This window comes from Daktulosphaira vitifoliae, unplaced genomic scaffold (genome assembly GCF_025091365.1).
Source record: "Daktulosphaira vitifoliae isolate Bord-2020 unplaced genomic scaffold, ASM2509136v1 Scaffold_5, whole genome shotgun sequence".
Classification (NCBI taxonomy): domain Eukaryota; kingdom Metazoa; phylum Arthropoda; class Insecta; order Hemiptera; family Phylloxeridae; genus Daktulosphaira; species Daktulosphaira vitifoliae.
This window is the reverse complement of record NW_026099576.1, coordinates 19,394,675-19,417,482: the sequence shown is the minus strand read 5'-3', so window position 1 is coordinate 19,417,482 and position 22,808 is coordinate 19,394,675. Positions and strand designations below refer to the sequence as shown.

Genomic DNA, 22,808 nt, shown 5'->3' with positions numbered 1-22,808 from the left:
TTTTTTAAAATTAAACACTATCTAAAGATTTGCATCGAAGCGTTTTTTTTTTATAGTGATTTTAATCACTGTCAGATATCATTATACTTGATCCAACTATGCCACGTCACCACTGTGCCGCGACCCCCCTGTGCTGGGTTTTTTTATATTCGAATGTTAGGTAAGAAATAAAAGGTTTCAATAAAACCCATGATAAGTTACCAATGGTAACGATACGTATTTATTTACTTTTTTTAGTAAATAATATATAATATAGTCCATATTTAACCATGTTAAATTATCAAAATGATAATTAAAAACATAGGTTAAAAATTATATAATTTAACAATGATTAATTATTATACATTAAACGACAAATAAAACATAAAATACTATAATTTTACATATATATATATATATAGGTTATACCACTAGATATTGATTGAAAAAAACAATTTAATCAACGTGCTAAAAGCAATAAAAATGACAACAGTTCAAGGTCTACGTTAAAATGAAAAATATTTTAATATTAAACACTTTTAGTAAATCAAAATTGATAGCTAGGCAATTTTAAAGATTATATATTGTGATACAAATTAATGACGATTTTTAGTAATTTTTCTTAATAGCAGGCGCAGAATTGAAATAATTTTGGTTTTTGGCAATATTTCTTATATCTAGTAAATTAGTTCATCTACATCGAATTTTGTCTTAGTACCTACGCATTAAAAAAAAGATTAGACAAACCAAAATTATTATTGACCGTCTTTGAAATTCTAACAGAACTTATAACTTATAAAGTTTAAAATCGAGATAAACTAAAAAAATATATATATTAAAGTTTTTAGACTTTATAATTACAGTTTTTAATCTTTATAAGATAGAATTTTAGGTTTGGTTATGATTTAATAGGTAATTTCATAATACTTCGGTTTTTACAAATATTAACTTTACAAATTATTAAAAAAATTTCGATATAGATCAACTAACTAGGTATGGTAAAAATGATCGAAAAATCAAAATAATTTCGGTTTTGAGTACTGCTTGATACACAATACAATCGTGTTATCATATAGAAAGTTGAACAGTCTAACTGACAACTCATAACTTTTAATCAACTTACATACTTCACTTTAAAAATTTTTTGAATCACTTTTTCAGATTTGGACTACATTCTTAACTTATTATCACTAATTTTTTTTCATTTCATGAAAATATAATTTTATTTTTAAAGATTTCAAGATAGCTATTTTATAAATAATTAAAAAAAAATTCATACCAAATAAATATTCTTAATTTTTACTGTTAAATTACTACGGTATTTTGAAATTTATTGAAGTATTAATTTTCTTAAGCTTTTTCTATAGTATGAAACGTTGTTTTGTATTATGTAAAACAGGACAAAAGAAAACACTATATTATTATCTTATGCATAGAAACCCAACTGATTGTGCGTCTGTAGTTATTTCAGAGATATACTCGCTCGACATCAATAATTTTAATGGAAAAAAGACAATACTGTAACAAATATCTAATATAAAAATAAACGGTATCTTCTGTATTTTACTACATTAAATACATCAAAATTGGTGCTATAGAAAAAGCGAAAAAATAATCAAATTTCATCAACTTCAAAAAGCTTTAGCAATCAAACAGTTGAATTAAAATTAACAGTTACAAGTATCTTTAAATCTCTTAATAATAAATTTAGAACGTAGCCAAATTTTGTAAAAATTGATTGAAAAAAATAAAAATTGAAAAATGTAAGAACATTAGAAGTTATAATAGTTGTCAATAGACCCGATTCATTCTGTATGTAATCGGATTACGGATTTTAAATTTATATTTTTGAATAATGCAAAGGAATAAGAAAAGTAGCTATTAACTAAATAAAAAGAGGTTTAATATGAAAAACCACAAATTAAATATACAACGAAAAAAATACAGAAAAAAAAAATGCAAGCATGCAAAATTCTAGATATAGGACTGAAATTCAAAATAAACAATAGTAACCTTATCGTAATGTGTAAATGAGGGAACTATTTTAAAACTCCAAGTAGGTGGTATTAGCTCCGCAGCGAATATCTGCTGTTGGCGTATAACCCTTAAAATGTCCTTCTGTTTTTATTTGATTTTAAAAGTTTTTAAAATCGATCCGTGTGAGCAATAATTAGAAATACAGATATGTTAGTTAACATTTAATACAAAGTGTACTCTGTTAATATTACTATACGTTTTTTTCGATCGCGTAGTAATATAATTAACAGACGATTAGTTGGGCATTATAAATCATACTCGCCTTAGCTTCGCCGTAAAAATTGTAAGTCTTCAGGTAAGTCCCCAACGATAATATGCTACATTGTGGACATACAGAGTTTGCTGATTTTACCATAAGCTTTAACATATATATGAAGTCTTCGGCCACAAAATGGTCATCTTCCAAAAACAATATAGGACCTAAAAAAAATATTATTATTGTTTTGAACATTTTTGATACAAGTTAATGCATAAACAACAAATATACATATGAAAATTGCACTTCTTATAGTAGATTATAAAAATACTTTGTTAGAATGATGAAAATTTAACAAAAGTTAATTATAACCTTACAAGTATTAAAATATCTCCAAGTAGATAATTTTCTTGAATTTATAATTAAGTTGACAGAACTATTCTGAATATTTAAATCATTTATCATAAATAATTTGGCGAACGAATAATATCTTTTTATTAAATTTTAATTTATTATCCATATATGGAGAATTAATCAAATGTGTACATTTAATACATAAATATGTTTTACGCGTTGCTTAGTGGGGGAAAACAATTTATTTTATCAGACCACTATGTCATTTGTAACTTAATAATATAATACCCTTTCTATAGGAAATATTAAGTAATTTGTACTATTAGTGACAAACCTGAATAATTAGCTAGGACATTCAATTCATTGAAAACCCTATTAGCTTTCCACCACCAATGATGTTTAGTCTGTGTGAACTTAGCTTCTCGATAATGACCATACTGGTCTGGATACATAGCGTTAATACAATTTCGTTTGATCGCTCTGCCAATTATAAAATACCGTTTAAGTTTAAACAAGTTGATAGATGTATGCAAAACTGTATCAGTTCATAAATCAAATTTTACTCACTCATTTTTAGTTATATCTCGTGGACAGTCTTCGGGCGATTCACCTGGAAACGTGTTTGGGTGTGTCTGAATTGAATATGGATAGAATATCTGCATGGTCTTGCAGAAATCTATCATGCGAATTAGTTCGTTGATTTGTTCATCGTAATGATCATGACTAAATATCAGTAAAACGTTTTCAATATCTTGTGCTCGAGCCAAACTCACAATGGTATGTCGCAAGTACATAATCCTAGTATGGACCTAATTTTAAAATAAAGAAAGTATATATTAGGTTAGGACAGAAGATTTATAAACCTAAAAAAGAACTAAATATGCATATACTTAAAATCCCTAAAATATGATGTTACTATGTGCACTCGATGTTTATTTTCTAGCGCTTTAAAATTATGAATATCATTGAAATAAATGATACAATTTTAATTCAGTATACTTTATGTTACGATATATTCTTTATATTTGAACTTAATGTATTATGGAAAAAACTATTAATGAAAAAAACGTGTAAACAAGTTTGAAAATCTTCAAATAATATGTCATTTTTAAAAAGTAAAATGAACCAAAATACATAATATAAAATTTTTATTATTTCAATTTGCTGTAGTATGAAATTAATATGTGTCTAGATGTACTATTTTTTTGAGAACACAAAAAAATATCACATCACAGTAAGGTCGTGGCAATGTGGAGACGTAGCATAGTTGGGTCCAGTGTAGATGATATCTGACAGTGATTAAAATCACTATCATAAAAAACGCTTCGATTCATTTGGTCATTTTTAAAAAAGTTATGGCAGTTAAAGTAAAAAAAAAATTGAAAATTTTTTAAAAAATAGCGATTTTTAAATTTGTAATTTTTTTTGAAGTTCCCCCCCATTAACGGTAAACGAGAGAAAATTTTCCAATTTTTGAGGGTAATGCCTTCGACTAGATACGATTTGTGATCTTTTGACGTATAAGAAATCGGTTCGGTGAGAGCTGAGAAAAAGTGGTAACAGACACAAAAAAAAAAACACATAGTAAAATTAATACCTTCTCATCTTCGCATCGAAGCTAAAATATGCTAATGTTTGAAATATTCTGTACCAGTAATAAGAGCTGTTTGCGCATAAATGGTAAATTTTATAATGTGGTAGACATTATGTTTTATAAAGTCGTGTCGATTACAGGCACATTTTCGACGCAATATATTTATACCCATAAGATTCTAGCGACTATCATAAAACTTTTAAAACTTGTAATATTACCTGAATCACAATTACTAGAGAGTTGTTTTGCAAAGGCCCATAAACTTCTTCGTTTTGTATATATTGTCGTTCATTAATTTGGTTAATCAGTCGACGAATTTCAGAAGCATTTAAACTAGGCGCTCCCAAAATTTCATTACTATTGTTTCCAGGTAATATGGCTTGATGAGGACGATCTCGTTGTGACGGGGTTACTAAAAACTTGTGAAGATGCTGAAAAATAATGAGGGATTATTAAGACAAACTGTTTTGAATGGAATTCTCTTAGTTCTAATCGAGTCAAATTTAGTTCATTCAGGTCCGATGCAAAACATAACTGTTTCGTATACTCAATAAAATTAACTCACATTTTTTTTCACTTTAGCGCATAATGAAATTTTTAACACTAGTCTATCATTTGTTAAGTCACTTACAATGAAGGTTGATGATATACCCATACGGATACACACAATGCAATAAGACAGTTACGTACCTGTGGAATTAGCTGTAACATGGAATCGTTTGCATCCAACAGTCCGTCAGGTTTGGACAATATCTGTATAACATCATTGTCAGAAACGTCAGACATTTGCATCTGTACCCAAAAGAACGTCAAGCAGAATATGAGCAAAACGGTACGCAGACACACACCAATTCCTAGTCGCCGACGCAAAGCAACAGCTTTCTGCTTAAGGTTCCGTATAATGTCTAAAAGAAAATTTTCATGTTAATTTTAATCAATAATATAAATATAACAGTATTATTATAATATAGTAATACAGTTACATTTATCTCCATATACACGCAACATGAAAATTATGTTAATAATTATAACATATGTTATTTATGTTGTAAGATTCATAAACGAAACTAGGAGTGGTTAAGGAACTACACAATTGAAAAATTGAACCCCGCAAAATTTAGAAGACGTTTAAACTTTTATAGTTACAAAAAAAAATTTTAGGAAGGCAAGATAAAAATCATTTAGCCTCTAAAATTTTTATTCTAATTGTGACTATATGAAGACTGATGATAATTTATTTAGGATCGTTGTCTATTAATGAAGTTAAAGGGCTTTATTTAAAGAAAAAGTAACTCTATTTTAAAAAACTTTTAGAAAAAGTTAAAAAAACCATTTATTACATTTTTAACAAGTATTCTTAGCAACCATAATATTTTAAAAACCTTATACTTCTCATATGATTAATTGTAATTACTTTGTTTTTCGACAGATATAATCGTTATTTTTATCTTGAAAAGAATCAAACTTTAATTAAAAGAAAAAAAAATGAAGCCATTGTGTTTTTCCCAANTTATCTTGAAAAGAATCAAACTTTAATTAAAAAAAAAAAAAATGAAGCCATTGTGTTTTTCCCAAAAATTAGCACACACGGTTATATATTTATATGCATGATTTGAGTCTTACGTATAAAATTAATAAAAATTATTTTAATTTTGCGTACTTTAAATATAAATTGATTAATAAACTCGGGTCAATTTATTTAAAATTAAATATTTTTAAAATATATAAATTACTCAGGTCAATATAATTTATTTTTATTAATAAAAAAATAGTACCTTTGGCCATTATAGGACAATTTTCAATAGTTACTACGTAAGCCATTTATTGATAATTTTAGAATTAAATTCTAGTGATACACGCTTAGTACTTGATTGAGACGATAATGGACAAAGGTCAAGTAATTGCCACTTTTTATTAAATCCAACCATAGTGATATTGTATCTGAAACAATTAATATTTCATTACTTTATTTGTCATTCATTAATTTTGATTATAAATTACATAATTACACATCAATTTCAAAGAAATTCAGTAATTATAGTGGGTCAAAACCAAGTAAGAAGTAATCGTTTTTATAGTATTGATTGTATCTTATTTAAATATGATACTTTATATTTTATAATAATAAATAAATAATAAATTATAATATTTTATACAATGAGAAAATAAGTTATGGAATTTAGTTAAAATATGTTACTGATATTAATTAAGTTGTTTTAAAAATGATAAGTAAAAATAATAATATACCATTACAAAGATAAACGAATGATATAAATCACAAAAAGCAAAAAACGCAAGTAAAAATGCAAAAGACATTTGACATATTAGCCTCTAGCAAGAATAAAAACTGTTCTACTAAGAAAATTTTTATCTTTTATAATAAAATATATATTAACTGTTTATGATATATATTATATCCATACTCTTCTCTTTTTAATTTTTATTTATTCCTCCAAACGCTTTTATTTATTATAAAAACATGTGAATGTTGTAATCTAGAAGTTCACCCGAAATACTACTAAAATTCTGAAGAAAAATGATTTATTTTAAATTTCAATTTGACTCTAATCTAATTTAAATCATAGTAATATTTAACGAAGTATAAAACAATGTAATAAACCGTAATCAAAATGAGCAGTCATAGTTAAAAATATAATTGAAGGGCTCTGTGCAAATAATGAATACTTCATTTTTTTTTTTGTTCAAAAATTAGACGATTTTAAATTAAGATTAAAATGATATATACATATATCTAAGAAAAAAATAATAATTATTTATAATTATTATAAAAATATGTGTCTCAAATTATCGGATAAGTAAAGGATATATGTTAAAAATGTCTGGTTTTTTTTCAGTTTCCTGAAAAATGTAAATAAATGTTATTTTGTTTCTGTTAGAGCTCTTCAGATACTTTTATTTGAAGTTAATAAAATAGGAAATTAGTTATAGTGTTTATTAGTAATTAGTAAAGGAGCGTAAATAATCGTAGCAAAAATAAAGAATAGTATTAAAAATTAAAATTGTGATTGAATCGGAACAAAAATTACAGTGCAAGTTAATAATGATGATAAAACTAATTCTTTGATCTTCTGATGAACGAAACGATTTTCTACTTGAAACGTTTAAGTATGCGAAATACACTTCATCAATAGACATTTGAAAATGTCACATTTTTTTTTTTACGTTTTATACTTGACTTTGATTTCTTTTATCTTGATGAGTTTATATTTATATATATAAATAAATCGACAAACGTTCACGAACTGAACTTTCAAAATTATATACTATTTTAACATCGTTACTGTCAAAGCGCGAAATCGACTGTAAATTATTGAAAGCGATTTTTCGTGGTGTAAACGCATAATATACTATGACTCTAGAAAATGCACTCCATTTACTAGATATAAATAAGTCCAAAGTGTCCAACGTAAGGTAAAATTAATAAATTTATGGTAATACTCAATTATATACTCGTGTAATGTTCTTCGAAAAGAAAGAGAACGTCGATTTCTTTTGTCGCAATCAACTGCAGATATTTCTCTACAGATCAATTTAGTGCATACTTTAACGCTCTCTTCTTGCAATCCAATAATACACACTTATAACCGTTTAATCTGTGTTTTATTCTATTAATTTTAATATACTCAACAGTTACTGGTTAGATAGCAGAATACTTATCTCATGCAAGTATTTTGGACGTTTTTAACGAACGCCTACATTAATGGACCGATGTATAGACTGTATTGGCAATTTCAAAGGAGAAAAAATATTTAAAAAAGGTTTTGAATAGAAAGCCTAGCAAAAAGTAGTTGAACATATTCTTCTAAACTATCAATTTATAGAACAAATATATTTTACTGAATCATAATAAATAAATTGAAAGTGTCATGACCTTGAAACACTTAAAAACATGCCAGAATTTATTACGTAATAGAAATTTAATTTGTGTAAATATATTTATATAGCTGAAAGTAAAACGCAACCGTTAAAACCAAAACGAATTTAATCCAGGTGCAGAACTCATTAACATCAATTTATAAAAAAAAAACTGTTTTTTTTTATAAAAGCTTCTACTAAATTAAATCAAGATATAGTAATTTCAATTTTCAATGTGTTATTTTTAGAAAATAATTAAAATAAAGAAATTATTAAGCTTTCAATTTATTAAACTTCATTCTATACAGTAACCTTAAAAACGGAGAGGTCTGAACTAGAGCTCTTGGGGTTATAACTTTTTTTTAATTTTAATTTTAATGAAATTCAACGAAAAGGATTAGCAAAAATCTTGAATAACTGAAAATTATATTTATGTTAATTTGATATGCCATAAGCAAGTACTGTAGATGAAGTTACAACATATTTTCAAAGTGTATAAAACACATAATATTTCATTGCCAATAAACAGAAAATCACATTTATGTAGGATGCAGATTAAATTTAAATAATTAGAATTTATATTGTATATATAAATTGCTCATTATGAAGAGTTTTAATAGCATTGCCGATTAAAAATAAACATATAATTAATAAACTACTTTAAAAACTTGCTACTCGTAACTTATAATAAATAGAATTTAAAACATTTAATTAAATGTACGGGAATTAGCAGCAATATTCAATGATAATGTACAATGCATAATAACATTACGAGAGTTATAGTAAAAAAGTCACATTATTGATTATGTTTCTTAACAATTAAAGTTCATAAATTTAAATATTTACAAACAAACTTGCATGTTTCAATATACGAATACGTACAAGCGGATTTAAATTGTAAACATCATAATGCTACACACTGATATTATATCAAAGTATAGTAAAATTTGAGAGAAAATTACTTATTAACAGTTTTTTTATTAAATATTTTACAATATCTGTTGGATAATTGATATCAATTAATAATCAAGTGGTGAATGATAGATTACACATTGTAAATGAAAGTCAAAAAATCTAAATTCGGTCACGAATCTGAGATTAGAATACAAAATCTATATAATTAAGGAACTACGTTAAATAGTAACAAAATTATCTTGCAAATTACACAATTTAAATTATAAGTTGCATTAAATAAAAATAAAATGAATATATGTATAATAATAATGTAAACATTATCCTGTAATCGTTTTATCAAAACTAAACTAACAAGTTGAGCATTTTTATTCTCTAATAAATAAATTGAAGGTGCATAAATATCACACCACTATTGATCATTACGATATAATTAGATACTTATGATTTCCGCAGTATTATAGCACAGTATTAAAGCTACACTGAAAACTAAATTACTAAGAATCATTTAGCTGTAACGGTAAACGATAAGAGAACATTTGAAATCCCTGAATGTTTCTCGTCACATACTGAAATTTTCCACTAAATTACTAATAAAAAATATTTTTCAGTGTCATAAATCTAACAATATAATATGATGGGAAAACATTCAAACAAAAACATTTAAAGGAAAAGTTCATCAATAAAAATGAAAAAATTACATCGTATAATAAATGAAACCTGATCATAATTGCATTTACTAGCGAACATTAATAATGGAAATTTACGGGGCCGGAAGTGGTGAATACACTTTGACAACTCTACCCGTCTGTTTTAAATGTCTTCAGAAATACAGACTAACCGCACGAACACTTCAACATAGTTCTATCTCTTTCTCTAGGCCACCGTTGTCATGAAAACTCAGTATAACATTTTGCAAACAGCTTCTATGTTATTCGCTGACACGACGTCCCGCACCGTTGCAGATACTAATCTTAACGTTGTAGCCTTATAGCTATTATCATTTCATTACAATATACTATTCCGGATGTAATTTATGTATTTATTTCTAGGTCATGATTAGCAGATTGGACAGTGAAGTAATACGAAAAATTTCAAGAAAAAGATCTACGAATAAACAAACTACAGAAAATTTAATACAATAATATACGCACTAAAAATTATAAACTGTTAAATAAAATACTTAAATACTGGATTCATAGATATTGAATATAAATTTTAATTACATTTTTAAATAATTTTTGGAACTTAACCCTTCAAATTTCGCCAATGACTTAGTCGCACGAAACTAATTATTTCTCTCGTAATAGGAATCTTTCTTAATGAATAATAAAAAAATAAATACACTTTTCAATAAATAGAAATAACAAAAAAATGAATAAATTTTCATTTGTGTTCTATTAGATGACAAGGGAAATTTTCGCCATATTGTGTGTATGTGAAAACAATATAATAACGATTTAATAAATATAATCAATGAAAACAATATAAAAAAATCAAAACAAAAAATAATAATTACAAAGTGATATTTATCATACCATTATAAATTATTTATTTATGAGTACAAAATTGTAGGTCATGATAATTACATTGAGGGTCTAATGACTAAAATTATATTATATAAATATATATATATATACAGACACATATAGCGAATCAATACTCTTTTCTTTTTCTTCTATTATTTACGCAGCATAGAATTGTATTGAGTTCAGAAACTCAAATTGTTTCAATTACGCTCCAATTTACAATTTTTTTCAAACACACTGCAGTTAAAATACGATTTTCAAACGATTTATGGCAAATATTATATAAATATTTACATAAATTTTTAGAAAATATAGTATTTAGTAATAATTTATTAATTTTCTATAAAAATTAATTTTGTTCTTATTTGATGATTAAAATATTTGACACAAATTTCCCATATTTAAATAAAAGTATTTATAATAGATTAATATTCTACCTATATACAGTCACTAAAAGCAATTCTGTATAAATACAATTCTAAGAAAATTTGTAAACAAAAAACTCATAAACAGTAAATATTTATTTGAAATTTCCGAATGTGTTTAAATGTTGTCCGAGTCAATTCAAATGAATATTTCACAAAATACATACAAAAATAAAGAGAAAAAAGGTCAAACAAAAAATAATTTTCAAAATTTATAAGATTTTTATTTTTATTGTCGAATTTAAGACGATCACGACAAAAAACGCATAAAATTCGAAAAGGGTTTTCCATAGGACTAGGTAATAAAAATGTGTAATTTGACATCTATAGAAAATCGACCTACGAAATACTACACCTAGTAAAAGTGCTATCTGAAAAATTATTTAAGCGGCCCGAATATGTCAATTGAACTTATTGAATAGCAACACAAAAAAGTATATATAGAAAAAAACATTATAAAAAGCCTAATCAAAAATGATAATTTATATACCATTAAAATTTAAAGATTTTAAATCCAAAAAGTTTAATGAAAAGCATAGATTACTTAATTATTTCGAGTAAGAACATTTAATAAAAATAACAGTTACTTTTTATAACTTGTATTAAGTTAATCTATACTATAATTGTTGAATAATATCTCAAATTTCGCCATAAGGTTTTAGCAAATGTTATTCATAATTTATATTTATAGTTTCCTGACTAAAAATATAAAAATAATTTTCTTTATAATCTTAAGATAGAAATTTACTAATAATTCATACATTTCAATAACATGAAATTATTTTTAATGTGTATTATTGGGCATCTCCTAATATAAATAAAACATAATTATTGAGATTTTCTATTATGGTAACAGTAAATACTGTTTCTTCAAAGTATAGATTTTCAAAAAAACTTTTTTTCTTTTAAATAAACAATCTGTAAAATTTACAATAAGTTTTTTTGTTGACTTATTCAATAACATAAATAACAACATTAATAGCGCTAAAAGAAAGTCACCTATAGGTAACACCTCGAAGCAAAAATAAAAAAAAACTTATGAATTTACTATTTATTTTTAAACTCAACAGATTAAATTTTCAATATATAATTTAATTATATATTTATAATATAATTTTCAATTATTTTAAACATTGTAAATATAACATTACTATAAATCATTAAATGTCTCACTTGTGAATGAATATTTACATAACTTATTCATAACTCAAGTTTATGTTGAAGAGCATTTAACCAATAATATTCATATTGATTAGTAAACTGTATAGTTTATTTTGTATAAAACAAAATCAAGTGAAAATGGAAATGAAAAAATACAATAAAATGTATAATATATATACTTTCTTAATTTGCCGAGTTAAATAAATAACTACATAAAACTAAAAGTACAGAATATTTCATTTTAATAAAAAAATATATGAATAAACTAATAATATCACTTAAGAGTTTCTTTTATTTATATTTGTACATCCCTCAAATGGTACAGAAATGAAATATTTTACAATGAAACATGTGTTTCAATTCAATTTATGATGTATACCTACGTATGAAATATAACTAAGTAATTGTATTAGAATTTTAACATAAAATTTATTTTAAATCTAATCATTGAACTATTAAAAAAAAAGAAATAAAATTGTTAAAAAATTGTTAGATATTATTAAGTATTTCAATTACAATTTTTGTATTCTAACAAAAAGTTTTTGAGATAAAATATGGACAATATTTTTATTATCTGAAATACTTGTAAGTGATTTAATTTGAAATAGTGTTTATTTTATTAAATAAATATCTCATTAATTAAAAATCGCTGCTTTGGTAAAAATATTCAATAATTTATTAACACCATAGATCTATAAACAGATGGACAACACTTCCAAACACTCACGCCCCTTCAATTGTGTCTGTATCATAAATTATTCCCTATGGAAATGCGATTTTAGTTTTTCTTCCTAAATTTTTTTATATATCACATANATCCCTCATCAAGAGATTTTCGAAATAGCATCCAGAGAGGATATATTAAAACAAAATATTTAATTTTTATAAATAAATATGTTTATTCTGATAGAACACTTTTTTTTACAACCGTTAAGTTGGTTAATACCAATTTGATTAGTATATTCTAGGATATTTATAAATGCAGTAGTTTTCCGTATCCTTTTACACTAGAACTTTGTGTTTTTCGCCACCGTTAAAGTGCAGGTATGAATGGTAACCCATCCGTTCATCTACAGGGGTAGGCGCGGCTTAACACTAGAGTTTTATCAGCAACTAGTGTTATCACCGCGCAACATCACGCCCCTAATACAATATAAATGACAATAATCATATTTTATATTTAATCATATTTATAAATGTATAGATTAATTTCTTGTATTTTACTATACTATACTATAATACTATTATAGTATTATTAATACTATTATATAATACTATTATAGTATAGTATTATAATAATACTATACTATACAATAATATACTCAATAGGATTCTTCAATAAAATAATTAGTATAATTAATTCTTATAATACGACGCAAATATGCTAAAGGTTGTTGAAACAAAAGTTTATTAACTTAAATGAATTTAAAAGAAAAGAGCATAACAAACAATAAAAAGTATAACCATTACAATCTATCAAATTTAAATCAAATCAAATGTTAAATTAAATTTTAATTTTAAAATAACTAATTGTTTATACATTTTTTTACAAGAAAGCTTTTGTAGAAATCGAGTGTCTAGAATTAAAGAAACCAAAATTGGGAGGATTTATCAATTATTAGTCTATTTCATCTAATATATTAAATATTTTTTAATGTGAAAATAGTACCTAATATATTGAAAGACATATTTTTTTTAAAGAAATAAAATAAACAAAGAAATTGGTTGATACGCTTTTTTAATGCCTAATTTTTAAGACCCTCAATATTTAGTGCAGAAAAATATAGACAAATGAGATAAAATCACGATAAAATTATCAAGTATTAATTAAATTTATACAATTATTATTCTTATTATGATTAGGTAAAAATAATATGGACAAATAATGAACTAAGTAAACAAATAAAAAATATATGATTTTCAATGAATAAAAAAATAATTTTCATTTATAACAAGTATAGTTAGTATATCAACACACGCTATAAATTAAAAATTGAACAGTTAATTGATAATTAATTATCCCATACATGTATAAATTATCGATTACATAGTGAGTATCGACATATGGTTGCTGTCCCTCAGGACACATTTATTGGACTCAAAGTAATCATAAAATTTTTTTGGTATGAGGATATTGTTTCAAAACTAATTTATATTCTCTTAGCGTTACATGGTTTCCTATTCAATCACGTAACATATTCCCCAAAGGAGAAAAAAGTAAACCTGACTAAGTAGCAATACTTTTCATCATACAAATAGAACGAATAGAGCACTGAAAATTTTGTTAAGAAGTTTGGCTCTTCAAATCAAATTGTCTACACCAATTAAAAATTAACATTTTTAACAACAACTTTAATAATATTCAAGATTTTCAGAAGTTTATTAAAAAAAGACTATTCAGTAATTTTTTAACGTTCAAGACATTGTATCTGAATAGATATATTGACTATTTGATTATTATAATTTAATAATTCTTTATACAATTAAAGCGATAGTTAGTTTTAAAGCGAGATCAGGTTTAGGATAGAATGTTTCCTTTAAGAAAGCAAACACTCTTTTGTTATTTTAGTATTTTTCATTGTGCTAATAGATTTAATAAAAAAATATCAACATCTTCAATTACAATTAAAAATTTCAGTTTAAATAAACTAAAAATAATAATACAATTATAACAACTAAATAAAATACACAATAAAATAATATTGGTCATTAATCATGTGAAATATCTTTTCTAAAAGCTAATGTTTGTGCCAAAGAAAATGGGAAATTCTATTTAGATTAAGACAACGGAATTGAACCAAGTAACTATGCACCGAGACACGACGCGTTACTGACCGAGCTAGGTCGGTTAAAACATGTTTCTTGTGAAGTTTAAGGATCAAGATCTAATTAAGATTTCGAAATGTTTTTGTCAAACACATTTCAACAAGCTATAAGACTCCAAAAATCATTAAACAATTTAAGTGCCAAATTGTATAATTATTTATTATTTTGTTGTAAAGGATGTTAACAATAAGAGTAAACAAATAAATTAAAAGGTCTATAAATTGTTAAGACAAGAAAAACGCATAAGATTAAGGGTAAATCATAAATCATTTTGTTGGTTCATATAAACAAAAAGTAATAACAAAGGCACACATGCTCATAAATGTATGTAAAAATACAGTTTTTCTTTTTAAGTTAAAACTTTTGGTCTAACTATGTTTTTATAAGAATAGCACAAATAATGATTATTTAATTTAACTCAGGAAACTAAAAATTTTTTAGTTTTTAATTAACATTTTAAATATATTTTTTTATTTTAAATATTAGCCACAAGTGATTAATTCTTATAGTAAAATAATTTATAGTTTATTTTTCTTTTTAAGTTAACACTTTTGGTCTAACTATGTTATTATAAGACTAGCACAAATAATGATTATTTTAAATAATAATAATAATAATAATTTAACTCACTTTACTTAATACTTATTACTACATTACTTTAGTAATGATATTACTAGAACACCTACCAATGTTGATATACAGGGATAGATTATTATTATTATATATTTGTTTCTTTCATGAAACAGAAACTGACACAATACTATTGGTATTATTATACCAATAGTATTATACTTATTCATACTTATTATTGTTGAAGCCTATATGCTGACTTATTTTTAATTATTATTCAAAAAACATGAGAAATTCGATTATCAATTCTAATAAAAGAATCGGTAATTAAAAGAAGAAAACGAGAGTTCATATGTTAATAAAACACATAACAATGAACCGGATATAATGATAAAGGTAAATATTTATAGGAAAATTATAGAAACAAAATGAATGGTTTTAATCAATTTTATGAAGTTTTTTTAATATCTTGCGTATCATTAAACGGTATTATTCAATTGTTTAAAACTTAATAAATTATAATAAATATAAATATTCCATCAATTTAATATTACATTACTAAATACTTAACGCTAACTTAAAGTGTTGCAATTGTAATCAACTCATCATAGAAAATTAATTATCGGCTCGTAAATTAATTTTTTTTTTATATTATGCTTGACAACATCTATACGGTAAGTTCGTTCCAATTTTTGTAAAAGTAAATCAAATTATGCGATCATTGTAATTGCTTTTACATTATAGATAAATTAGATTTAATGAAAACACTTTTAGAACACAAACGTTTTAGAATACTACTTTTGAATAATGACTATCTGTCAAAATCAGAAAGAGAGAAACTATTTCCACAAGACCAACGAATAATAATAATCGCCAGTAATTAACAATGAACAGTCACATAGTTATAAACTTTAAGCTTTTAAATCATTATAAATTAATAATAGCAGATGACATTATAATTAGATCGGAAAACTAATAAATTTAAGATAATTTAAAATTTATATTCAGAATGTATGAACGTTTCACTTATAATTAACTTGAATTGATAAGAATTATTTGACTGATTCAATAATTTAGTAGTTTACTGTTATTTGTTTAAAAATATTTAAACATTTTATTTTATATTAAAGACAATTCTTTAGTTATCTACCTTATCAGTCCAATGATTAAAAACAAATTAAATATGAGTAAATAAATTACTAAATAGATAAATTACTAGGTTATGGGTAAATTGGTTAATTGTTTTAAAGACGTCTCATTTGAATTAAAAATTTCGTTTGAATGTGTACTTTTAATTGAAACTATTTTAATGTACAACTATTAAATATTAAAACACATTGTCACGTAGTTTTATGAAAATAATTTTGTTCGTTTTATTTAAATTATATTTTATGCAATGTGCACATACTCATATATTATGTTTTTTCCTTTTGAATACAGAAATTAATACTGTGTTTGTGAAGATTAAATTTGTTTTCACTTTTAAAAACAATGTACCTCTTAATTCATTTAATTAATTTATTGATTTCACTTTAGTCACATTATTCATCAAGTATTTTAGAAATTATTAACATTTTAAAGTAATGACTGAAGGTTAGGCTATGTGCTATTATTTTATCACTAGACATTTATCGGCATCACTCCTCCCTCCGCCTAAATAAAATAAGTTAATAATATCCAAAATATATTGTTATCGAACAGTCATTTTCTTATTAGATCATTATCTAATAAATAAGCTAGTTAATAAAGTATGTTCTCATAAGATAAATTTAAAGTTCTCATATATATATATATATATAAGATATAAGGGAGGAACATAAAAGATACTTCATAACTAATAACTTAATAAAAATATGTAAGTAAAAGAAACCAATAAAAAATTGTTAATATTACTTTAATTTTTCAATTATTTAAGTGATACGTGGATTTCTTTGTACATAGTTTAGTCGATTAAAAACAAAATAAATATATGAACCAAATATTTATGTATAAAAAAGATTATTTGAGTAAACAATAAGAACTAAAAACAGGAAATAACTAATTACTTATTCGAATGAAAATGCTCATAAATCAATATAGTCAACTAAAAGAATTTTAGTTATTTTTTACAGTTAATTGAATAGATAGAGAAAAGTGAAGTCTCACAAACGCCCAATAGACACGTATTGTTTAGAATTATGAATAAAAGATTTATGTCAGATTTTTTAAAATGAATGCTATTTGGTCGTTCAAAAATTCCCCGTCATTGATTAATGTGAACCGTTTCAAAAGCATAATACGATCAAGAAAAAGTTAATGTTCATTAAGCAAGTTATGATAAAAAAAATTTCACTGCTACATTTAGTAGTAATACTATTTTAACAGGTATTTAACTATTTTATGTAGCAATGCATTTTAACACAAATCCCCGACGTTGATATTATTATTGTTTACGTTGGTTCATTAATTTTAGTAAAAATGTAAAATGTAATAAAAAATAAAAAAAAATTAAATTAACAATAATAATATCATTGAAAAGCACAAAGTAATTTGAAATATTATTAATAAACAAAAAACATTGATTCACCTTTTTCAAACTGTTTAAGTACTACGGAATAACGCAAACACTATCAATAGTCATTAATGATTAAAACAAAAATGTACTTTTATTAAATTACTGTGAAGGAGTTATTCAATGAAATTACCCTTTACTTTTAATGAACTAGCGAGTTTTCTATACATGATAATACTTTTATAACCAACAAACAAAAGATTACTTATTAACATTTTGCATTTAAGTGCCTTAAGTAGTAAACTATTAAACGTATTCACTAAAAAATATACTAAACGGAATTGTTCAAGCGCATTATAAACATTCTCATACACTGAAGGAGTACTTCAACCATGAATACGGCCCCTTTAAATATTAAAAAAAATATTAATTTTACATACAGATAAGTTGTATATATAAAAGAAAAAAAATGTGGTTTAAAAAAAAAATTGACTAGTTTTTATTGATTTTAATCAATAAAAAGCTTAATTAGGATAATAAGTAAAATCATTGTAAGTTCCAGTAATTTTCTTATTTTTATATAAAAAATAAAAATTTGTTAGATATCTTTACATCAATCTAAAATTTTATCTGGATATTATTCAGCAAGTTAAGAATCGCAAATCACGAATTTTCTTCTAAACAATGTTAGAAAATATCAGTAAGGCTAAATGTAATTCACTTCTATTATATAAATTAGCTTTATATATTGGACATGCGTAGGTTTTACCAGTTTTTGTTTATCAAAGCTGACGAGTACTTACTTTAAAACTACTGCTTTAAAATTATAATTGTATTTAGCACAGACTTAAGGTTTGAATAAAAATATGTACTACTTTTATGTATGAAAAACTTGGTAAAAGTTAATCCATAAATGAATAAAATGACAGTATGTTTAATTACATACATTTTAAACATTCGAAATTTAATATTAAAAAAATATTATATTTCATTAGCTTTAATAAAATGTTGAGAAATATTTTTTGCTCATTTTTTGTTATAAAAATAAAATTTGATACTCGTTAATAATAATAAGTTAATAACAAAATACGAAATGACTTAAATAATATAAGATAATACATTATTAAAAAATGTATACACATGTTCATTAATTATTAAGTACGAAATAAACCAATGTAACGAGAAACAAAGAACAATTGTCTTAGGACTAGTTAAATTAAGATACACAGTAGGAACGTTATATCTTATTATATGTTTGAATACTTTAGTATTTTAACATGATGACAAAATAAGAATCGGAATAATACGGACTATTTATTATAAAATTCAATTTGTAAGACTAACGGAATAGCCTTAACGGCATTATCATAAGGTTAGAGATTCAACCAAGATAAATAAGTTAACTAATTTAATATTCATATCCTTTAGACTTTAGGAAAATAAAAAAATAATTTAACTAATAAAATAATAGTTTTTATATTTAATAATTTACTTATAAAAATGGACATTTTTTTTTTTGTCCAAAATAAGTATTTTTTCTTATATTATTACACTTTTTGAAGTTGATTTAAAAAATTACTATAACTAAATATTAAAAAAAATAATATGAGAATATTTTTTCGTAAAAATAATCTAAAGATAAATAATTAATGAAATGTTTGGGTGTTTTAAAAATCTTTGACTTATATTCAAAAACTTAAAAATCACAAAAATAAGTTTTGGGATTTTGTAAAGAATTTGTTATTTCTTCTGTTTATCAAAAATTTTAAAATATATTTTATAGGCAAAATTTGATTTTAAAACTTCAAAATATTATTTTGCATAAGATACCATTGAAATTAAAAATTTGATTTTACTCTCCTGAAAAATGTGCTACTATTGACACATCAGCTTTTGAAAAATAGTATCATAAATAATTAGTTTTAATTAATAACTTTTCATAAAGTAATTAAATCATGATTACATAATAGTTTGGTCAAATACATATTGTAGAAAAATTTATATCAAAGTAACTAACTTTTTTGAGTTAATCGTTTTTTATATAATACAAATTGATCACTTGTAGCTAATATTATTTAATATTATTTATAATTGAAAAAGAATTTAAAATATTAATTTAATGCTAAAAATTTAAAAATAACAACGGTTCATATATTAACATTTTAAATAAATTTTTTTATTTTAAATATTAGCCACAAGTGATTAATTCTTATTATAGTATAATTTATAGTTTATTTATTTATTACTAATAGAATAATTTTTATGTATCAACATTTTTTTTTTATTTAACTATTATATTTATCAAATAGATATGAATTCCTATCTAATAGAACATTAAATATTTATATTTATCAAATAGTTCATATTTTTCTTTTGATAAATAAGAGAAGATTTCTGATAAATAGAATAACGATGTTGTAAATTATTAAAAACTTAAAAATTAATAGCATCAAAGCATAGCAGTGTGTTCTTCGAAGTTAGATTAACAAATATTTATCTATACATGATATATATATATATCATTTTAAAAATGTTCAAAATTCATAAAAGAATAATATTAGTTTATGGATAATGAGACAATTAACTTTTGCATGTAATTAGCAGTTTAATGTGTGGTTAAACAAAGAATTTTTGTAAGTAACATATTTTATTACCTTATATAGGACTTTATTACCTAAGCAGATTAACATAGAAACATAAAATTATAACTCTATGTTTCCATATAAGATAAAATCTGCTAAATAATGTAAGAGCAAAAATGAATTTACAATTATTCCAGTAATTTATATCTATTCCACTTCAATCTATAGTTTAAATTTTTAAATGTTTTGAGTAGGTTATCTAATATTAGTTATTTTCAAAATATATACGTTGTTTTTATAAGCTATTTGACATCTATTAAAATTATAACATTAATCAACAGTAGCTTAACTAGTTGTAGCAAATTAAAAAAATATATTTATTGTTAAATAAAAATTTATTTTTGGGTTGAGAGAAGATTAATTTCCCAAGAAATCTTATTTTAGTTGCACGAATGAATATCAGAATCATAACTTATGTTAAAAATAGTACATGAAAAATTAATAATACAATTAAATTACTTGTAGTTTATTTTAAGAATAATGCCTCAAAACATATGATACAAGTTAAAACATAACTTACAAAAAAATCAACTGCTAAAATGTATTTTGAATATTATTATTTTGAAATTACTCGTATAATAGTTTTTAAATTTAATTTAACTATATATCAAACAAATAGATGAATTACATACAAATTAATTCATATAATTTATGTAATGGATTATTAATAAGTAATATTATAACTTTTTCCAAATATTATTCTGTAAATAATTGTATTGTGATAAACTTAAAATATTAGGCTAGTAAGTCTTATATCACATAGGAAAAATATTTAAAAATTGATTAGACTATTATAAAATCGTATATGCTAATAATCTGGAAACTTTTTGTTATTATTATTTATATGATAATAAATGTCTTATACTCATATGTTACCAATTTCTTAATCAGACGCATGTAAAAGGTTAAAATTATAAGTTTTAAGAAAAAGTTTTTGGTGATAATAGTCTAGCTAAATAGGAGTTTTTATTTTATAAGTTAATTCGAATACAATACTTTTTAATAACTAAAAGAAATTAAAATTAGAGAACATTTTTTGTCTATTTTCATATAAATAATACACAAAATAATAGAGTTAATGTAAATAGTTAAAATTATTAGTTATTAAATTTCTTACTTCAGAAATTATCTCTCATACGTTATGTTTACTGAGTGAATTTTCAACCAATGTATAATGATTGTGGTATACGAAGGTACATCTTTTCAATATTACTGAACATCTCACAAGAATATTTCAGGCAATGAAATGGTCAATATATTAATCAATTCACTTAGAAAATTGAAAACAATCAGTAGAATACACAAGAGATGATAAGAGGCTATCACTGACTGTTGGGTGTAATACCAGTGAGAACTATTGCCGGTGGTACGACTATTTCCAGACCGCCCAATTGATTGATTAGTGCGCTCCAAACGGTGAAATATTATATAACATTAAGTCAACTGTAAGAACCTACATTCGCAAAATATAAAAACAATGTATAGTTTCTTAAAAAATTTTTAATTGACCTATGATAAACATTAGAAATTCCATTAACTAAAAAACTCCACAATATTTTGTAGCATTTAGGAATTACATTTAATATTAACTAACAAAGATAGTAATTAAACTAACAAAAAAATAAAAAAATTACTGTAAATTTTATAATCAAATAATACTATTATGTAAATTTAAATTTAAACTCCATTAATATGTACATATAAAGTCTACAAATAACACTCATTCTCTAAAGACGTAGTTTTAACCATTCGATTAATAAAAAATTAGGATCATGTTGAGAATTTTTATTTAATTGCTATTAAATATATGTTTTTCAATTTATCATTCATGAGGTATATTTTGTTTATCACTTATACCATAGAAGGATCTTAATTTTTTTCAGATGGTATAAAAATTTTATTTCTTATAAGAAATGAACATAAAATATACTTTATGATTGAAAAATTTAAAAAAAAACATGGAACTAAAAGAAACCAATAAAAAAATTATTAAAAATATATTTATTTTTTGATTAATTAAGTGGTTTATGATAAAAGAATCACTTTTTACGTTTGTTGGGTTTTATATAAGAAGTAATAAGTGGATCGCCTTTTAGACCATGTCTTTTTTAAAAATTATGATAAAAAGTACTGAGTGCGCTATAAACACAGTAAATAATAAAAATTCAGGAAAAATGAATTTTAATTTTAAGATTCAAACTAAATGCGCACATATT

At 23.5% G+C, this 22,808-nt stretch overlaps 1 protein-coding gene across 2 annotated transcripts in view; it reads right to left on the bottom strand.

Moving 5' to 3' along the window:
* LOC126907626 (alpha-1,6-mannosyl-glycoprotein 2-beta-N-acetylglucosaminyltransferase) overlaps positions 1-22,021 on the bottom strand; it is a 26,031-nt gene extending 4,010 nt beyond the window's left edge. The window contains exons 1-8 of one of the 2 annotated variants that reach the window (XM_050689039.1): positions 21,710-22,021; positions 5,936-6,101; positions 4,851-5,065; positions 4,379-4,591; positions 3,134-3,375; positions 2,901-3,046; positions 2,279-2,436; positions 1,993-2,097 (exon numbers count right to left, since the gene is read on the bottom strand). In XM_050689039.1, the coding sequence (XP_050544996.1) occupies positions 1,993-2,097; positions 2,279-2,436; positions 2,901-3,046; positions 3,134-3,375; positions 4,379-4,591; positions 4,851-5,065; positions 5,936-5,981 (1,125 nt within the window). In that variant the 5' untranslated portion in view covers positions 5,982-6,101; positions 21,710-22,021. Of the gene's footprint in view, positions 1-1,992; positions 2,098-2,274; positions 2,437-2,900; positions 3,047-3,133; positions 3,376-4,378; positions 4,592-4,850; positions 5,066-5,935; positions 6,102-21,709 lie in introns of both variants that reach the window. The other variant, XM_050689040.1, reaches the window with a different exon arrangement.
* Positions 22,022-22,808: the final 787 nt, after the last annotated feature.